Source organism: Anser anser, assembly GCF_964211835.1.
Source record: "Anser anser genome assembly, chromosome: 15".
In the NCBI taxonomy this organism is placed as follows: Eukaryota; Metazoa; Chordata; class Aves; order Anseriformes; family Anatidae; genus Anser; species Anser anser.
Window position 1 is genome coordinate 4,166,651 of NC_139736.1, and position 20,485 is coordinate 4,187,135.

At 43.3% G+C, this 20,485-nt stretch overlaps 1 protein-coding gene across 3 annotated transcripts in view; it reads right to left on the minus strand.

Annotated features, from left to right (window-relative positions):
* Positions 1-11,032: 11,032 nt before the first annotated feature.
* The window catches only part of FOXK1 (forkhead box K1), a 50,847-nt gene continuing 41,394 nt past the window's right edge, over positions 11,033-20,485 (minus strand). For 2 of the 3 annotated variants that reach the window (XM_083800723.1, XM_083800721.1), the window contains exons 4-9: positions 20,112-20,258; positions 18,157-18,350; positions 16,832-16,998; positions 15,842-16,123; positions 13,870-14,094; positions 11,033-11,583 (exon numbers count right to left, since the gene is read on the minus strand). In XM_083800723.1, coding sequence (XP_083656849.1) covers positions 11,351-11,583; positions 13,870-14,094; positions 15,842-16,123; positions 16,832-16,998; positions 18,157-18,350; positions 20,112-20,258 — 1,248 coding nt within the window. In that variant the 3' untranslated portion in view covers positions 11,033-11,350. The remainder of the gene's footprint in view (positions 11,584-13,869; positions 14,095-15,841; positions 16,124-16,831; positions 16,999-18,156; positions 18,351-20,111; positions 20,259-20,485) is intronic. The other variant, XM_083800722.1, reaches the window with a different exon arrangement.

A 20,485-nucleotide genomic window follows, 5' to 3' on the forward strand; every position in this document is an offset into this window, starting at 1 on the left:
GCATAAATCTAGTTTGAGATTATATTGGTATTACTCCCCACGTGGGAGAGGGGCAGCTCTGGGCTCTTCACATGGCGGGGAGCACAGCCCTCGCCACGGCCAGGAGTCCTACAGAAGAAGGGCCGACGGGCCTCCAGCCACCCTGAACGTCAGGCACCACGCTCAGGAGCTCAAAGCAAAGCCTGGCTCCGATGCCATCCTGCACAACATTAAGGAGAGGAGCTCTCAGGATTCAAACCTACAAGAAAGCACAGCAGAGACGTGGCAGAAAGCGTGACAGCAGAAGACGCCATCAGCCTTTTCTGTGACCCGTTCGAAAATGATGCTTTCCAAAAAGGGCAAGAGATGATAAAAATAGCTGCTCAGCAGGTGGTCTTCACAGCTTCCAAAAGGTTAAAAGGCATTAACATTTCCCCATTAGACATGTCTTTCCTCCTGACTGCTAATAAGCCTGAAGCTCTTACTGCAGCGCTCTGCATCAGCCTGTGGGGAGGAGAGGACGCTGCGCCAGGCAGCTTGGCGCTTTGCCCTTTGGTACTTCTCTGCCCTACGGTTCCCCCAGCATAAAAGTTCATTAACAGTGTGCCTTGGCAATTAGCCACCAAAGCATCAGCTCCCATTTGCCCTCAGAAGCAGCAGCAGCAGCATCCATCATCCCAGCTGTTAACAGTCAAAGCTATTAGAGGCAGCAGGCTGACGCACAGAGGGGAGCAAGCAGAAGATTCAGGTTTTCCCCAACGCCTTCTCCTCTGGCTGCATTAGGAAACATGCCTGATGTGCACAGGGAGCCAGAGATGAAAGGACAATTTTAAGATGCCAAAAAAAGGCTCCGGGTGAATATCTTTGCTACACAGCAAAGATTTCTGTTTTAAGCATTTGGAAATGTTAAGTCATACGCAGCTACTTTATGTCAACAGTGGTCTTAAAAAAAAAATCCTATTCAATGTTGGAACTCAGAATGACTTTCATTAGTCAAATAAACCAAGAACTTAAATTCCACCTCCTTTAAGAAGACAAGGGAAGACAAAGGTAACTATTTAACCTGGGTAGAGTGGGTACAGAAATATTTTGTCTTCATACACTTGAACAAAACACTTATTATCAATTCCAGGCAAATATACCAAAGTAGTTTACCTTTCAAAATATCACTATGTTTCGGTTCCTGATGAAATTAAACCTAGAGCTTGAGGAATGGTTTATAACCCCCAAGGGGAGGATTATGCATCTTGAACACTTGTACAGGTATCTGTAAACTCTGAAATGCAGCAACCTATCCGAACACACACTTCCTTCCTACGCGATTCAATGAAGGTAATGAAGGGGAAAACATGCAAAAATACTCTCTCCTAATAAGATCTGCTATAGGAAAAAATACCTGCTTGCTCAGTTAGAGTGGAACAGTGAGCTGCCAAAATCATTGGCTTTGCATTATTATGAAGGTTTGCATCTCATTTGAAGCCAACCACAATTCGTTAAGACAGTGCTGTGTCCAGAAGGTTCAACTGCACGAGGTTCATCGTGAGAAGGTGGCAGGCTTGACCACCGACTGCTGCAGGAATCTTAACCCCCCTACAGTACTACACTGGAAGCATGCAAGTCTGTCACTCAAAAGCAGCAAGCTATTTCAGGGTATCTTCTCTTTCATATATAATTTTATTTCTGGTTATAGAAACAAATGCTAAGAGGAGAAGCAACACTCCCCAACCACATACATCAAAATTAAGGTAACAGAACAGAACAGTTAAAATAAATGAAAAAAAAATAGTAGAAATTTAAAACTTTGTTATAGCTTTAAAATATTAACGTTCTTGATACATTAGAAATCACATTCAGATCTCCAATTACTTTAAAAAAAAAGTATGGCTCCATATTAAAAAAAACAAAAACATAACCACTGTATCCCATTTGATGCGAAAATGCAGGTCCTGCTCCTTGGACGCTTGTATTCGCCGTGTCAGCACCACCGGGATGCAGCCGACCCCCTCACGCAAGCCACGGTCTGCCCGCGCAGCTCAGCATCTTGCAGGAGCAGTGCTGCAACATGGCTGGTAAAGATGAACTTCACATCCACTGCCCCAGCTGGAGCTTTCCCCTTTGGGATACGCACCTGCTTTGCGAAAAGCACTGATAATGAAAACAAGTCACAAAAAATACTTTTGATATCGGCTGTAAAAAAAAAAAAAAGCAAAAAAAAAAAATAGCTGTTGGAGGTGTCTTGTACAGGCAAAACCATGAACTGAAATGCAAGCATGGCTTTTGCCCGCCCCATCACACGATTCCTTAAATTAAGTGCCAAATCTAGGAGAGAGAGGTAAGGTTCGGCTCTCCATCTCCATAGCAAAACCAGTCACACGTCCGTCAAACCACTGAGGTATTCCAGGTCCTTGTCTCACCGCAGCCTTCCCTGGAGGACTCGGTGGGAATGCATTCGCACAGAACAGGTGAAGACTCCAATTCTTGGTTGTTTTGCCTTTTTTTTTTCTTTAAAGCAAACATTGCAGAATCTGACCACGACTTCCAGCTTTACCATCCGTTGCTCACGTATCTTTTGATTCATCTTAAAACAGCTGTTAGTAGTCCTTTGGATAACAGTTCTTTGGATAGCTACAGACTCTTGAACGCACTTCTCAGCTACACAGAGGTTGGCAGGCTGGACAAGGCCAGTCTCATCGTGGTACAAACAGCACGTCCAGAAACCAAGACAACCTACTGTCTTGTAAGATTTTTGTATTTTTAAACCATTCCATATTGGTACATTTGAATACTTTTTTTTTTAAAAAAAAACAAAACACATTTTTTTCCATTAAAAAGATCTTACAAACAACAATACTCTGGTTCCCCTCACTTTAAGACCACCAGGGAGGGGAGGAATAAAGTGAGTTTAGGCTTACAGCAAGCCATTTGCTACAGAACCAACCTGCCTACTTAGCAGCCTGTCCACATCCGAGGAGCAGCACATAGATCAGCAGAACATCAGGATCTTCTGCACCAGACTTTTAGCAGCAAGGCAGTGAAACAGAAGGAAATGTCACTTTTTCTGCTCCATTTACATCTAATTTTTCTTCAGCTAACAGACGTTTCTCCTCAACATTGCCCTTAGCTTTAGGGAAGGCTTTCTTTTGTACTGCTTTAAATGAAACCGAGTGCGGCAGAAGTGAGACCGAAGGGTCTCGATCATGGCAAGGGTGCCAAGGTCTGGGGTACTGGGTGCGTTGCTTAATCCAGTGGCAGACAAAGAATCCAACACTAGGGGAAATCTATTTGTTGCAAGGGCGTTCGTTTTTCTGCTGAGGAGGAAAGCCATTTCCTTTCTATGCCCTTATTCTGGTTACTCTATCACCTTAATATCCTATTCTCCCTTAAATATCAAAGCCCAACCACCAGAAAGTAAGGAGAAACCGAGGCAAAGCATTCACTCAGGTCCTTACAAAGGAACTGCTACTTCTGTAAGAGCCCTAAGGGTTAGGAAACCAAGTATGATCTGTATTTAAGAATAGTTCTCAAAAGGCCCAAGTGGGTCAAAATGCATGGAGTTAAACCAGGACTGAAATTTGACCGGTAAGGTAAAAATTACTCTGTGAATGTGAACATCAGAAAAATCTTACACATTTGCTTTTAAGGGTATACACACACCTCATGCACCATAAAGAGAGAAAAGTATTGCAAAAGGAGAATAATCTCACCATGGAGGAAAAGAAACTCTTTCTCAGTGCGCCAGTGCTAGCTTATCCACCTGACAGACGGACAGACAGGGAGGAATTCCTCAACCTTACAGCATCCTCACGGACCCTCAATCAATTTCCTCTGTTGCAATAAGGTCCCATTACTTACAGAGCAGAATCTGTAGAGAGCTCCCTGATACCACATCTAGAGATAATACGAGACTAGAAAGGCTTCCAGCTTTCATTAGTGCCATTTTGGGGATTTTCTTGCCAGAAAAGCAGCACAGACTGGGGTTGCTGAAAACACGACAAGGCCAGAAGCAGGGCTCCTGCACGAGCAAGATGCAAGTACCAAATCATCTCTTCTGCTCTGTGAGAGGAATGAAAGCAACCGCTGAAGTAAAGCTGCTTCTACAGGCTGTCCACATCTGTTATAAAAATAGGAACATCATTCTTTCAGAATCAGTGCCTGGTGCGGGAATTTACCAACATATTGTATAAAAAGTCTGTGTAAAGTACCATTTAAGAGAAAGAAATAGTCATGGACCATTTATATATCTATATTTACACACTCACACACATTAATAAATATAAATTTTATGTTTACACAGATCTAATTTAATATTCTCTGAAAAAAATATTTAAAGGGTTTCTACCTTAGCTGCCACCCATAATTTGCCAATGGTTTTTCTACTTTGAGAGTGAAGGGGTAGACGTGGCACAACTACCCTCTGCAGCTTAAAGTGACACGTAAGGAGAGGACCAGCCATACATTCTGGAGGATTTAATTCAGTGTTCGTGAACTTAAAAGGTATCAAATGGTTAAATATCAAGTTGATTAAAAATTTGGAATCTAACCAATAGTGCTCCAAGAAAACCTAGTATTTTTTCCAAATGTCTTGCTCAGTCCAAAGCGAAATGCTCACTGCTCTATTACTGCCCCATGAAAAACAATCTAACAGAGAAAGTCCACCATCACAGCAAGCTATTTTCCACTATATCACATTACTATATATGCATATATCCACGTGTGTGCACAAACACATGCACTGTCCTGCAAATAACCCACCCAGCAGAGAGAGCGTTTGCTGAGCTAACTAATCACAGCCCAACAGCTGCTAGGCAGCCGCAGCGACGGGATGCTCCAGCACAAAGCCACAGCTACATTTTGATCAGGTCCCGGCCAAACTGCAAGAAAGCATCACTTCCCAGCCTCACCAGTTCCAGAAACCCCAATGACATTGTAGTATGACTGTTTTCCGCAGCACAGCTGGCTCCACGGTAAGCTACACTTTATGGCAGTAGTGTATGCTACAGTAATAGCAGCTTTGGCATAATTTTTACCCAGAAGGAAACAAGAAGTTACATGACAGAACAATCTGTTGTGTAACTGCAACCTAACGCACAGATTCTCGCCAGATGCAGACCTTCAAGCAATTGCATTAACTTTAAAGGACTCCAGAGTTGATAGAAACAACTACAAGTACAGGGGGAAAACTGATAGGGAGCAGAAGCAGGAGCTTGCCCAAGAGACTTGCTGACAAGGGAAGACAGAGCATTTGCTGCAGGATGGCATTTGCAACCTCAAAAGCTCAGTGTGAGGCAAGGACAAAGTTATGGAACCAAGTCATGTTCCTTTAGAAATTCCTTCTTAATGCCCAAGTACAACTTACTAGCAGCAGGACTAGCAAACCTGTGAAATTTTGCATCAGTGCAGAAGCTCAAGGTAAGATTCACATTGGAACAAAACTATCACTTGTTAGGGTGAAGCACAAGTATTCTTAAAAGTGATCAGGATCCCCCAGCACCGCCTCCTGTTCAAAAAACTACAAGAACTCTTGGCACTGTTGCTTGGACAAGATGGTTAAATGTGTAAAAATGCAATCCAGAGTGTTTCTTGTTCACTCTTGTTTCTTGTATGAGCTAGCAGTGTGTTTTATACCAAAGGAGGCCATGCAGGCATTGGGCTATACTTGCAAAAGTGCAGCCAGCAGGCCCTGGAAAGAGATTTTTCTTCCACTCCGTTCAGCACTTGAGACTGCACCTGGAGACCTGTGTCCAGCTTTGGGCTTGCCAGTACCCGACAGACAGGGATTTTCTGGTGCAATTCCACCTGACGCCTTGGAGGCTTGAGCATCCGATGCACAAGAAGAGACTGAGACAACCAGATTGGTTCAGCCTTAAGAGGAGAAAGCAAGAAAGAAGGAAACCTTACTGGTGTCAATCACCTATTTGGAAGATGCCAAGAAGGCAGAGCTAGGCTCTCCTCAGAGGTGTGCAGTGATACAGAGGCAGTGAACACGGGATGCAATGAACATCATTCATACATCGCTGTACGAAAGCTCAGGTCAGCCACCCTCACTTGCTTACACATAGTTCCCTAGCCTTTAGTGCTTCCAGTTTTATTTTACTGCTGGCATTTCCCTACTAAAAAAAGGGGCTGGGGGGAAATGTAGAAGTCAACTCTGAATGACAGTTCTAAGTACACAAGACAGATGTCTGAGACACGTGCAAAACCAAATTTACTCCCCCCAAAAAACCTGGAGCCAGACCATGGCGTTGACTGCAGAAACACTGTAAAGGCATCAGGTGCTATTTAACTGTTTCTCCTCACTTACAAAGCTTTAACATAGCTCCAAAAACACTCTCCTGAACAGTGGAGAGTGCCCAACACTCCTCTCCTTGGCTGTTTCTGACAGTAACATTTCTAAAATACATCATGAAAATTACGTTAGGGTGACCTTATTCAACTCAAGCCCTACGTATCCCCACAGGTATTTTCATCCACAAGCCCTTGGGCAGAATTTAATGCAAGGTGCTGCTCCTGCTAGTGGATAAAAATGACTGTGTATGCTACAGGCGACAGCATTAATTGTATGGGGGAAGCAGGGATATGGGAAGAAGGAGGAGTAGAAAAGAATATACGAGCTAATCATGAACTTCATTTCTGTGTTCAGCACTGTGTTGTGTTATCACTGTAAAAACTCATTTCTGGGTCCAGCACTGTGTTATCGCTGTAGAAAACTTCCTGTATCACAAGAGACAAAGACAAGACAAAACAAGAACTAAGGAATTCAGTCGAATAAAACCAAGAACAACTGCATTCAGCTTTTGCTAACTGAGGCAACAAAAGTTGCTATAAACTGACCACAATCAAAGTAAAATTGTCTGTCATTGCCTAGGACAAAAAAAAAAAGTCCATGAACAGAGAATTCACGTTTTATGAACCCAATTTTAAAGTCTTCCCATGTCCAAGTTATGGCAGGTTAAATATTCAACATGCCTTGACCTTTGTTACACAGATAGCAGAAGATGCACTGAAACTCCTCTCCCCATCAAACCTCCCTCAGTCAATTAACTGAGGACATGAGATGCAACGCTTTAGACAAAAAAGTTGGAGAATTGATTTAATACAATCCCTCTACTGCATATAACCATTAAGGTAGCATTTTCTCTGTAGCTGAAAGCCGAACTCTACCATCACATTAATTTTCATTCCTCTGCAGCGCTCAGAGTTGAAAGCCTGGGGAATCAGGATATATGAGGAAGAGCAGTGCCACTAAAAAGAAGCAAAATGGAAACACGAGTTTCAAACCAGAGATTCTGCTTAGGATTTTCACCTCAGCACAGCACTTGATGGTACCAATAATCAGTTAGAAACAGAAGATGAAAAAATTTCAATTCAGCTTTTCTTAAGAAGATTCTAATGGTTTCCCTGGGGAAACAACACTGTCTTTCTTGCAAGGAAAACCCATCCCCACAGCATCACAGTTCTGTGAACAGAGCGCTGATGAAGAAGGAAATCAGGCGACAGCACACTGGAATGGAGCTGCATGCAAACAGTAGCGCAGAAAAAGTCACTTGTTTTTCAAGATGACCTTCAAATTGCACTGGATTTAATCAGAGAAGAACCAAGTCAAGTAAAAGCGAAGCAGGAACGACAGCCAGCTGAAGAGAGATGGCCTGGAGAAGTGAAGGGAGTAGCCCAAAACCTCCTGCTTGAATCCTAGACACTGATAGCAATTCCACCCCCATGCCCCCACCCTGTTAAGTAGGACTAATCTAGTCTTTTGGTCACGATACTGAATGCAATCCTCAGGGCGAGGGGGGATTATTTAAATGGCAGCTGCTTCTGGAATGGCAACAAACTTCTGGGAACTTCTGTCACCTCATACTTCCATCCACAAACTGCTAAGATTAGCTGATGCAGTGAATTTCGATGTCTGTCTGTTCCAGCTAACGTTTTCTATTTTCAACTATGAGCTCAAAAAAGTTTTAAAAAATACCAACATGTGTTTAATTGGTGTGTACATATATTATCCTGTATTTTAAAGGACTGCAAAGGCATTTTAAAAGAGGCCGAAAAGTTATCTACTCAAAATGATCTCCAGAAATCCTAAACTATTCTGTGATTCAAAAACAAGCCAAAAGATTCAAACTCATTTTTATGATTTGCCACTTTCTGAGGCTCTTCTTCTCTGGTCTGTTTTTCTAAGCACGCTGCTTTCCAGACTGAGCAGTGTGCTGAAACAATTCATCTGGAAGCCTGAAATATGATGTGCCATTCCTCGTGTGCTGCAGATGAGAACAACATTTTTCCCACAGCTCTCAGCAGGATTTTGTAAGAACTGATATTTTACCTAGTATCAGGCAATGATATAAGACAACGTATAGGCAAGCCTACAAAAAAAAAAAAAAAGAAAAAATAACCAAGTGGCATGGCTGCTTTCTACAGTAGCAGTGGAATGCACCAGACTGATAAAGCAAAAATCCTGATAGGATGAACTGATGGGTTCCAGGCACCTCAGGAAGAATGGGCGAGCAGATCAGAGCTATTTGCTTATCACAAACCTGCATTTCAACCACTAGGCACTAAGCCACGGAAGGAAGACTGAGGAAGTGTTATTCTGTTCTGAAATACTGAGGAGGCAAATCTATACAGTCAACCTGAGGATGGACTTGAGAGGTATCTATAAAGTAGCAGCTGCTTTATGAAAACACCATGATTCAGCTGATGCATTTCTCTGGTGCTAGACTAGTTTAGGTCCTAATTACTTAGACTTTCCAAAAGAAGAGAAGCAGTGAAGATATCCCCCCAAACTTTGGCAGCTTCACACCCTGAACAGCATTCTGCTGGTTGCTCATCCTGTGCTGACTCACCTAACGTCCTGGAAAACCAAAGACTGCTGCAGGAAAGCTCCCTAGCCTCGGGGCGGTTTCAGAGGCGTGCCTGGATCTAAAACTGCATTCATCCAAAAGTAATGATTAATCACAGATAAGCTATGCTGCACTCTCACTTGTGCGTTCTTCCTTGAAGTCTGTTTTATTGAATTCTGGCTTTGAGAAAGCTACAGAAAACACAGGACTCACCCATGTGCTTTTTCCACTGTGCCGCACCTCGTCTTCCTAGCGGGAAATGTGACAGCTGGAAACCGGCCTGCTTCAATTACTTTGTGGTCTGTAACAATCCTCCTTCACAGAAATGATTTCAAAGTACTAAAATCCAATCTAATAACTTGTCACTAAAGGCACACGCCTAAATTATGAAGGCCTAGCTGTAGACGAATGAACTGTCCTGGATGCTTTGTGTGCCTGTAACCATGGACTGTAACCGCGAATCACAAGACCAAGAAATTCTTTCCTTCTTTCGGAAATATTTCTCACAAAACAATTGGCTTGAGAATAAAACACACTTGGGTTTTATTTGAGTGCTAGGACTTAACTATTGAGTAGGATTTGGCAAACAGAAAGGAAACCTCAAAGTGATGCCAGCTGTTACCTTGTGGATTTTCTCCCCCTCCCCAAATTTTAGAAGACATTAACTTGTTGTGCTTTACCCCCTAGCCCCCACGGACATACTGGAAGTATAATTTACTGCACATTGGGGAAATCTTGAAAAATCTTTATACAGTGGGCTTGTCTCTCTGCTCTGTGACAGTATTGTCCGATCCTGCAAGACAGGAACCCGACACTGTACCAGCACAGGTAGAGGGATAACCTACCGAAGACATACCCCATCCCTGTTAAGTCACTTTTGCCATTAACAGAGCTGGAACATTTTCTAAGATCTCTGTTCTGTCGCCAAAGACAAGCCAGCCAAGGGAATCACACGCAGGTGTAAACCCACAGGGGTTAGCTGGAGTTACGCAGAAGTTGATTTCTTTGCCAGTCCCAAGGTGTTACACGCACCCACTCCTCCACGTGGTGAAAGTGACCCGAGTCTGCTTTACTCATAAGATGTTCTTGTACTACATGAAGAGCCTGGAACACAGTTTAAAAGCCTCCTTCCACTGGCCAACCCAAACAGTCCTCAGGGTAGGAGAGCCAGGAGAGGGAGCTGAGGAATGAAAGGAAACCTCTGAATTCCTTTTGGAAAACCTGTTTAAGACCTCCAATGACTTTTGCCACATGGAAAATAAAAGGTCTTTTTGCCTTTGTCTCCACACACTCACAGGATTTGTACTAAATACCATACGAACTCCGCTGCCTCTCATGATAGCCCTTAACCTCCCTCTCAGAGTAACACAAAAGCCTTGCATTTAGCCTCTTCCAGCCACGGGAGAGGGTCAGGGACAGACTTCTAACCCACCTCTGACCTCCTGGACATCATCCATCTAGTTGAGGACCACACTACCAACAGAGGGTGAAAGCAGACCACGTTAATGCAGTTAACCAACCGACATTTTCTCAGGTTTACTGAGACGGTGGGAATGCCTCTGATCTGCAGTGCTATTTGGAACAAACCCTGGTGCTCCAGCACAGTATGTGATTACAGAAAAAATAAAAATACACATGCAACCTTTGGGAGACACCCTTCCCCACGCAATCCTCAGTCATCGAGATACTTCGGCTGTTGTCCAGAACAAGTGATGAATCATTGTAAGAAATCACTGAAGGTACAAAACCCTTTAATATCTTTACAGGAACCAAATTAACACAGTTCCTCTGTCATCTTATTCTCCCTCAGAGGGAATGGAGAGAAATTGCATCTGGAAATCCAGGTGGTTGAGCCCTTTAACTCTTCCTCCTGAATCCCCACATAAATAAACATTCATTCATACTCAGAATTTTTCTGTTTTAGAAAAAAAGGATCATTTGCCTTTTTCTTTAAGCTTGGTACCATGTTTCTTTAATGCTGTTATTGTGAGATACTGCACCCATCTTTCAGTATTTGATTGCCTTAGCTGGCCTTTTTAAAATGGTCCTATGTTTCAAAGCTCTGAGAAGCGCAGTATTAAGGCATAGAAAATGAGGAGTTTTCTTTCCAGGGAGCAGACTGTATTTGTGTTACATTCCTCTAGATGCTGAACTGCAAATACCATCCCCTTGGAGCCAAAAGGGGAAAAGACAGTTTAAAAAAATCCCAGCAGTCATACAATCAGTTGTCTGTATTTTTTTGAATCTTTTAAAAAAAAGGAAGAAAAAAGGAAAAGTATCCCATATGTAAAGACAGAACAGAGTTCCAGGTATGGGTTCTTGGGAGGGGTTTTCCATTCTTTTCTTTTTGGCACCTTGTGATTCTAACAACTGTTGGCCTCCCATTTATAAAAATCTGACTTTAAAAAGAGCTCTTTATTTGCTATGTTTAGAGCTGTTACAGTTGTGGTTTGTTTTCTTTGAAAGCTGCTTTAGGGGCTGCTGCCATCCCATGCCCACCCCGCACCACTCCAGCTCCTCCCACCGGTTCTTCATTCACTGGTTGCCTGTCCTTGTGGCACTGTAGATGTGATGACTCCAGTTTGGGCTGGGACCGCTCCACTGGACTCTTCTATCCGGGGTCTTTTGACTTCAGGTTCACTGCTGTCTTGACTGCGGGAGGCTGCTGCTGTCTCTTCGGTCCCTGTCTCACATACCCGGCTGACTACAACAGGAGTGGACGAGCTGGCCTGGGCTGCAAGAAGCTGCAATGGATTTGTAAGAGCTGGCAAGAAGGACAAAAGAAAGAAAAGAGAATTAATGTGACAAGTAACACACGTGTTCGCCATTCCAGAAAACAAGAAAACACCACAGTCAAATGCAACACCTGGGCACGGACTCAACTGTAGTGTTCAAATCCATTTTGTAAGGCCCACAGCAATCTTAGCTTTGTCCAAATTTACCAAACTGGCAAATTGTTCTCTTTCAAAGGAGAACTCCATTCTTTCTATCCACTGTCAAACAAGGCACTGCCAGCTGAGCGTTCATCTCCAGATAAGGAGAACCAATCCTCTGCTAAAACTGCAGCATGCCTCTTGGAGAGGTAGTCCTCTCACCACCTACAATTAGCTTTTTGCAAGCTACAGCTTTGTGCTGCACCTTTGTTTTAGAGGGCCCTCTTTAGCCGCCCCCCCCTCCCGAGACTGCCAAAAAAGAAAAAGGCAACCTGGGGAAGAGCTTGCACAGTAGGAACAGCCAGTCTGTTGGGACACTAGATTACAATCCAAATATTGACTATATTGACATCTTACTTGTAAAAGGGGCAGAAAGATTACCCCAGACAATCAAACAGGTTTCCATCAGAACTGGAATCCAAATTTAAGAATTTCTGGCTCCCAATCTTGTATTTTAGTACTGACAAAAACCCTCTCACCCTCCCATTAATAGAAGTGGTGAGAAAATAAAGAAGGTTTAAGTAACAACCCTGAGTAAAAATGTCTACTATTCCTAGTTCCAGACAAAGAATGTGCTTACACATTGGCTTTGGCACACAACACCGCTTGAAAAACAAAACACATGCAGTTTTTGGACTCTGTATCAATAGGAGAAGCAGCCAAAGGGGACTCAGGAGACAGCACATCCTCTGCCCTCCAGACCGATTTGCAGAGGATGGAATGACAAAACATTAATGGTGTGCTCGCTGCTAACTGCATCAAAAAAGAAGTCCTAAGATAAACAAACAGTGGAAACAGAACAAAGGCCCTCAAAGCCCAGCAACTTCTACCAAGGCATGGGAAGGAGGCTATACAGTATCAAGGGGATGAAGGAAAGAAACAGAGTAAGGGTGAGGGCAGTCACCAATTACTATTTAATGACTGATAAAGAACCTAAACCTTGCAGTTGAATAGAAGTTAACTTCATACAGAAGAGTCAAGAGACTCAGGCTCCATTTTGTCAACTAGAAAATTCACTACCTATCACAAAGAAAAGACAAAAAGAAAACCACCCAACTTGGATGCACCTGGAATACTTTCAATGTTAAGAGAGAGCTACAAAAAACTTGGTAAGATTAGAGTGTCTTAACATAAATGTAAAAAAACAGATTCTATATTAGACAAATACTACTGTAGGGTAATAGCAACTGCACCTATTTGATTTATTAAATATCTTTGATGCATAAAAACCTTATTACTATCAATTTTTCATTGCTCCAGTAAGATTCTTGCAATTCAAAGTGCAAGCCAGGTGATAATGCAAATACAAGTATCAGAAAAATCTGTAGAAAGGCTCCTACTTTGCTTTAAGAATACCATCAAAACCTCAATGTCCTTCATTTCAAGCACCCTGTAAGCACCAGCCTGGGACAGCAGAGGTACTTAGCATCTCACTGAGAAGGGCAGTAAGAAGCTGGGATATTACCACCCCCAGTCATCATCCTTAACTGCACAAACCTGAGGTGCTGAGCAAGCATAAGAAGAGGCTGCCAAGACATAGCTAGTATGAGATTTTAAAAATCGGGGTTGACAAATGACTACAACACATCCTGTATATAAACAATCCTACATTCATTCACCTGATGAAATAGATCTTATTTCTCTCAGGCTCTAAGACTTTAAGATGGGAAAGTATGTTATTTTCTTAATACTCTATGGAGTCATATTTCACAAGATCTAAAGAGCACCACTGAAATTTCATTATTTAGCATGCTGAAAGCAAATGCTGTTTGTCAGAGGAAAACAAATGATAAAGCAGACTCAACGCAAGAATCAAGAATGCTTTCAACAAGTAACCCCCAAAGGTATAAGCAGTAATACATGCAGAGCCAAGGACAAGGAGAGAGACCAGACTTTTCAGCAACAATGGTAGATAGCAAAACTTTCCCATCAAGGAGAACTGAGCAAACTGGTGGGCAGAGGGGTATCTACCACTGACATTTACAGCCACAGAAATTGCACAATTTATAACCACTGGAATTGAACACGCAGAATAACTTGCATAGCTAAGAAGAGAAAGACCTCACAACTTTACAACTGAACTGCAAAGCTCAGAGAGCAATCAAAACAAAGCCTACCGTAAGCACTGCCCGTGATGCTGTTGGTGGGGACAGCATGTTTCCCGTTCTGGGTGACTGCCCGCACGGGGAGTTGATGCTGTCCGATGGCCACTGGAGCTGCCTGCTGAAGGATCGTGACTGTCTGTCCTGGAACCTGTGCCATTTGACTGGCAACTGTCTGAATAACACGGCTGGCTGTGGGTATTGTGGCAAACGCGATCGTTGGCTTTTCATCCATGCCTGCTTGGAGAGAAAAACAGACAACCACCATTACCACCCTGCTGGTTTGGGAGCAGGCTTTCTTCTCATTAATGTTTTAGCAGTAATACCTACCCCAGGCTTACAGATGTGCGAATACCTCAGCACCATAAAGTCACTTGCCTTTGATGTGTCTTACAAGGTTTACAGAGTGGGAGTGGAAAGCATTGCTTCTCAGGCTAAGGCAGCTTAGTCACAAAAGTAAGATATTTGGGCTCCAAGGAGCTCAGAGGATTCCTAGAGCCCTGTGAAAACTGCCCAGAACACTTTAGGCAGGATCAGGCTCTAAACACACATTTTCTGTGGGCTGATTCATACAGTGTAGTCAGCTCTGAGAAGGTAACAATTCACTCACCCTGCTCATTAGAGGAAGAACACTGCAACCAGGGACATAAGAATAGAGAATATTAGTCCCTCTGAAATGCTTATTTTGAAGCATATCAGAAGCCTAGGGATGAATTTCTGAATTCTGTACATACACTCTATGTATATTAAGAACATTTTTTATTACAACATAAGCCACCCAGCTGAAAATAAAGACCATAAATTTGACCCTTCATCCTAAACGGACACCAACTCCCTTATTTGTACATTACAGCTGTGATATGGACAGCAGCCACTACAAAAGTAAGCTACGAGATATTCACAACTGCAAGCCAATTGGCCTGACTCTGACACCACACAGCAGCAGAAGCCATTTAAGATCTCAAACAAAGCCCCAGGCATTGTCTGCAACAGCCTGCTGTCAGGCCTGCACGTAGGTTGATTTACAAGGTCTCTGCACAGTCACAAGCTTTTGCCAGCTATGGAGGTATGGGAAGAAACCAGAAGGGAATAAATAATAAAGGACAAACTAACTAAAAATAATGAATAAATAAATAGGGCAGAAATCCTGCAGAGAAATAACTTAGAGCATTCTGCTGCCTATCTCACTTCCCAGGACAAGTAAAAAGGTTCAGTTCAGCAGGTATGGAACAGCTGCAGGACAGCCTCCTGCTGGGCATGCGTGAGCAGAGAGCCACTCTCATCTTCCAGGGGCTCTGTGGTCTCAAAGCAGAAAAGGTAGGCAGGAAGCACAAACTCATTAATCCTGTAGGAAGAGAAGACTTCTTCCATGTTAACATCAGAAGACAATGGGAGTGGAGTTGGATGGAACACAAGCACTGAGCTGAGATTTGCAGGCAGGATGATTGGAGGCAAGAGGAAAAGAAGCAAGGAAAGCTTGGAGAGTAGGAAGGAAAAACAGAGGGAAATAAAAGCGTAAATAAAATGGACAAGTAGAGAAAGAACAAATGACAGGCAGCAAGAACTGGTGAGTGAGAGAAAGGAGCAGGTGACGGGCAGCTGCAACTGTTAGTGCTTCAACAACATGAATGGGATCCAGACAGGAATTTCTAGAGAATGTGAATGAAATTCAAGCAGGACAACCAGCGATGAACTAAAAATGCCAATGGTCCTGCTACTGCTGTAGGGGAAGGTCTCTGTCATTTCTTCTTTCCCTTAGAGAAGGGACCTTTGCACCACTGCCCGTATATCATCACTCAAAGTAACCAGTTTTGCTGCTGGTGCCACACACAACTGGATGAACTCTTATTTGTTTTTAAGTTTTATCAAGGGAAGCATCTTTTATCAAGGGCTAAGCACCCACTGAGTGAAACAGCTGTTTGACTCCCCCCCACTCCAAGAGAGCTCAAGACTTATCAGTGAAGTAGCAAGGGAGGTGAAAAGCTACCTCGGTGGTCACCAGCTAAGTCCAACACCGCTCCTGCAGCTTCATGAGCTCCTCCTGCTGTGCCCTGATTTGTGAGGATGTATCCATTTGCAGAGTTTGCAGAGGAGGTCACAACTCGGACCATTGTAACAGTGGGAGCTTGCTGAACTACATGAATTGCATGACACGAAGGCTGCTGAGAAGTCACTATTGATGCAGGCATGTACGCAACTGGTTTTGCCACCAGAGTAGATGGCCGGGGAGGAACAGCCATAATCACCGGCTGGGCACTGACCGGAGATCCTAAACAGAAAAGAGAAGCACACATTAACAGGAGAGGCAAAAAAGGGCCTCCACTCATTTTGGTTATGCACTTCTAAATCTTCAGTACTCAATCCTCCAACATCAGCAAGGTGTGGGGGTAGGTTAAAAAACAAAGTAAGGCTTCAAAAATGCCACCTTCAATCTTCTATGTACTAACATAAAAAAAGTACTTGCCATCCCAGCACATTTTTGTGAACAAACACCACGATACGCCCCAAAACATGAGGCTTTACATTATGAGCTTTGCCTTCCCACTTCAACAGGAACACCCTATACATCGGGCCAGTTACAGCACAACTGACAAGCAGGTACTTACCAAGGCTTAACAAATTACCAAGGCCAAAGAACCATGGAGCTCTGCATAGACAAAACGATCTTATCAAGCCTGGCAAATTAATGAGTGAGCTACACACTATCAAGGCTACTCCGCTGTCAGTTCCTTAGAGACACCTAGCTTAAGGTTAGCTCGTGTGTGTCCACACATTCCTTTATCTCCTGCCCTTTAATACAAAGACTAGTTAGAAAAATGATCTGAAGTTGCACATGCATCATCAGTGTCTAACAACTAAGCCAGAAAAGAGACCTAGATCCTCCTGTAGCAGACTAGTAGGAGCATCCCTGCAGTGTCCCCAGCACTGCACTCAGTGCAATGGCACAGTCACTTGCTGTGAAACAAGAGCTACTCACCAGGTGCACTCTGTGAATACCGATACTCTGGAACTGAAGCTAACTTTGACCCAAAGTCGTGATCGTGTGGAATGGGCGAGCCCTCCCGTGACAGGCACTCTGGAGTCTGTAGGCCACTAGAGTGAGGGGACAGCAGGCCAGGGTGAGTAGGGGAGGCAGGAGCGCTCCTGAAACACCAGAACGTAGAATTGGCAGGTGTAGATGTATTTCAACCACAAGACAGCAGCAGAGACCGAGCATTATCTTCAGCAGAGGATCCTCTAGGGAGAAGGAGAGCCATTCTTCCACATTACCCACTGTAGTCTTGCTGGGAAGAGTACACGGTGATCCCCAAAACCCTCTAGCACCACATACAGTCACGTTATTTCCTGCTGAAGGAAACTGGACCCTTCAGAGCATGGTTAGCATTTCATTTTAAGACTCACATGGCTGATGGAGATGCTAAAAGTGCCTCATGCTCAGATCAGTTTTTATAATTTCAGGGCATTCTCAAAGGATGTTTGTCAGTGTTTGAGGAAGAAAGATACAGTGTAGATGCAAGTGTCTGGCCCCACATATGCTTGCAAAGCAGTTGCTATCCCTTCTCCCTGTTGCCTCCCTCACCCAACCACTTGGTTCCCACCTCTGGTCCCACGTGGCCACTGAATGCATAAGGAATCCAACAGTTCTTTAATGACAAACATAGAGAAGCTGATCAGCCAAAAAAAAATCTCTCCTCCTGCTTTTCCCCCATTTTAAAAGACAGAAAGGAAGTGAGGTGTGGGAGGAATGCTACATGAAACTGCTCCAGCTAGGGTTATATGGCAAGTCCTGGTCCCACAGCTACAGGGCTCAGAAGGCTGTCACTGCATGCAGCTCCTCTTTGCAGATGCTCTGCTGACTGGAGCAGTTAATACAGAACACCCCCCCTCACTGTTTCGCTGCTCATGCTGACGATCAATGTGATGTTCCCTATAGGAGGGTGCTTTAAATAACACAAAAAAGTATTCCCACTGTGATCTAATCCACATATAAACACAGCTTTCCTGAAATGAAAGGCTGGCATCTGAAAACATTTACTTCACTGATAAACGTTTTGAATTTCTTTGAAATGATGCCAAAACAGATATGGTATTTGATGCATTTTTAGTTTGGTTCTGGCTTTTTTTTTTTTTGTAAACACTTAAGAAGTCGGAACAATTTTCCGATTATGCCTTGGGACTACCTAACCTATATAACCACTCAAAAACTATAAACAGAAGCATGCTCACTGTACTTCAGATGAAGTTTTTGTTTGTTTTCTTTGTAAGGAGTTTGGCACAGAGATTAGAGAAAGGTGAAGTTACCTGGAGGAGAGAGGCCCAAAAGGTGTTCGGAAGCAGGACACTCCTCTTTGCCTTCGTTTTCTAAATGCTTGCTCTACTAGCTTGGCTTCAGAGGCAGGGTCAATTCGCCAAAAGGAGCCCTTTCCAGGCTCCTCCTGGGAGCGTGGGACTTTAATAAAGTAACGGTTCAAGGAGAGGTTGTGCCGAATGGAATTCTGCAGGAAGCAGAGGAACAAGATGATTATTTTGCCATGAGGAAACATGTAACAAAGACGGACGGCTTTCGCTGCACAGCTTGGAAAAATAAAATCCACACTGCCAGAATCGGTGTTGAAGACAGAAACAAGTCACTCAGCTCACAGGGCTCCAAAGTCACAGGAGAAGTGCATGAGAAAATCTGGGGAAATTAGTGAGACACAGCTTCTACTAACCACGCAGAAAGATGTGTTTGCTTGGTACTGTACAATCACTTAAATACACCTGGAGTCCTGGAATATGGTAGCTTTTCTATGGAAAAGAATGAAAGCAGAGCTTTTTCTGAGGCAGGGGAAAAGCAGTGCAAACCACATCAGAACTCTCTCAAGACAGGCTTTGTTCTAGGCAAGCGGAAAAAGCTGTCTGAGCCTGTGCTAACTGCTTACCTGCAAACGATCACTGGGGTGCCCAAACATGCCCTAAAGGACACTGCATCTCGTGGTAATCACAATGCAAGCCAGCCAACATGCCCTCAAACATCTAGCTCCGAGAAGAATCCATTATTTATGTGGCACTAGTCTAGCACCGTAAGGCTCTTCAGATGTTGACAAGACTAATCAGCTTCTCCACTGAAAAAGCCCACCTCTGACTGGGCGCAGCACTGTCTGCTGGGCCAGGGGAAAGGCTCAGCAAGCCCAGGTATGCACCAACTCATTCCTCTTCCACTTTCAAAACAAAAGAAGAGCTTTTGTAGCAGCCTTAAACAAGTTCTTCAGAAGTAAAGCCTATATACTGTGTTAGGGAAAATAAAAACGCAGCTTCACCCTCCACTGAAACGCAGCTATCTTTGAAGCAGGATGCAGCAACTGGTTCACAAAGCACAACTCTGCTGAGCAGGTTAAGGCAGGAAATGAATTCCACAGTTAATTAGAACTGCAGGGAAAAGCCAGGAAGGCAGAATGTATTTATTCCAATTGTACTCAAAGTGCACCAAGCCATACTGCTCCTGCCAGTTGAACACAATGAAATCAGCAGTTGCAAGGAACTCTTCAGCTGCATTGGTGTATTATATTCAAATGACAACACCCATTTCAGAGGTGTGATGCCAAGAAAAAGTCTGAAAGCAGGTGGAGCTGAAATTTCTGAGACTTTGAAAACAGCCCTCAAGTGATCACTTTAGTCTGATTTAGCATGTGTTAGCTACATCCAAACCCTCCAGTGAAGCTGGTCAGATTTCCTTTAATACCACATGGAAGGCACAGATTCAAGTTTCCTCAAGTTCCCATTCTGAGATTCAAAACTTGGAAACTGACTTCGACAATGCAGTAGATAAACTGGGAAAAGAATACACCTGTGATGATTAAAGGCAATATTAGGATTTCAAAATACAATCTCAGTTTTAGGTTGGACATCTGCTCGGACAGACTACTCCAAAGAAAGACAATGTGCAGGATTATGCAAAATTCAGGCAAGTATATGGGCAGGGGAGTTACCCATAGGAAGGATGTGGAAAAATAAAAAATAAACAAATATGAAAGACAGATGACTATGGAATTAGAAGAGTTTCAGAAAACTGCCCACTGGTAACACTACACTGCCCTATAAAGTATTTCAAAAAACTAATCACCCACAAACAAACTAGTTAGCTTATGTTAAACAAATTAATTCTGGGAATAGTCAAAGCAGCTCTATTCTCAGTGCTCCAAATTTTTAATAAATGTATTATAAAGTAGATAAGACCTGTCAAAGTAGTTTAAAAGCTTGTCATATCAAAAACTTACCTGCCAGCCTTTGTCAGCAGTTCTATAATATGGATAATGCTTGGTAATGTGGGCATAGATCCCACTTAGTGTTAATTGCCTGTCCTGTGCTGAAGAGATAGCCTGCACAATTAGCTGAGCGTAAGAGTAGGGTGGCTTGGACTCATCCTAAGGAAAAAAAAAAAACACAAAAGTTTAGTTACTTCCTACGCTAAAGTTCACCAACAACTCAAGTTAAAAAAGCCCTCCTCTTCCCTTTCACTCCTGCTTTGGACTGCCACCTCCCAGTTTAGCACAAGCATTTGTGCACAAACAGAACTTAGAACAGATTAAATGATCTTCTCCCCCCCAACATCCCCACCATCAAACACAGACAAAAATGCTAACTTTAATCT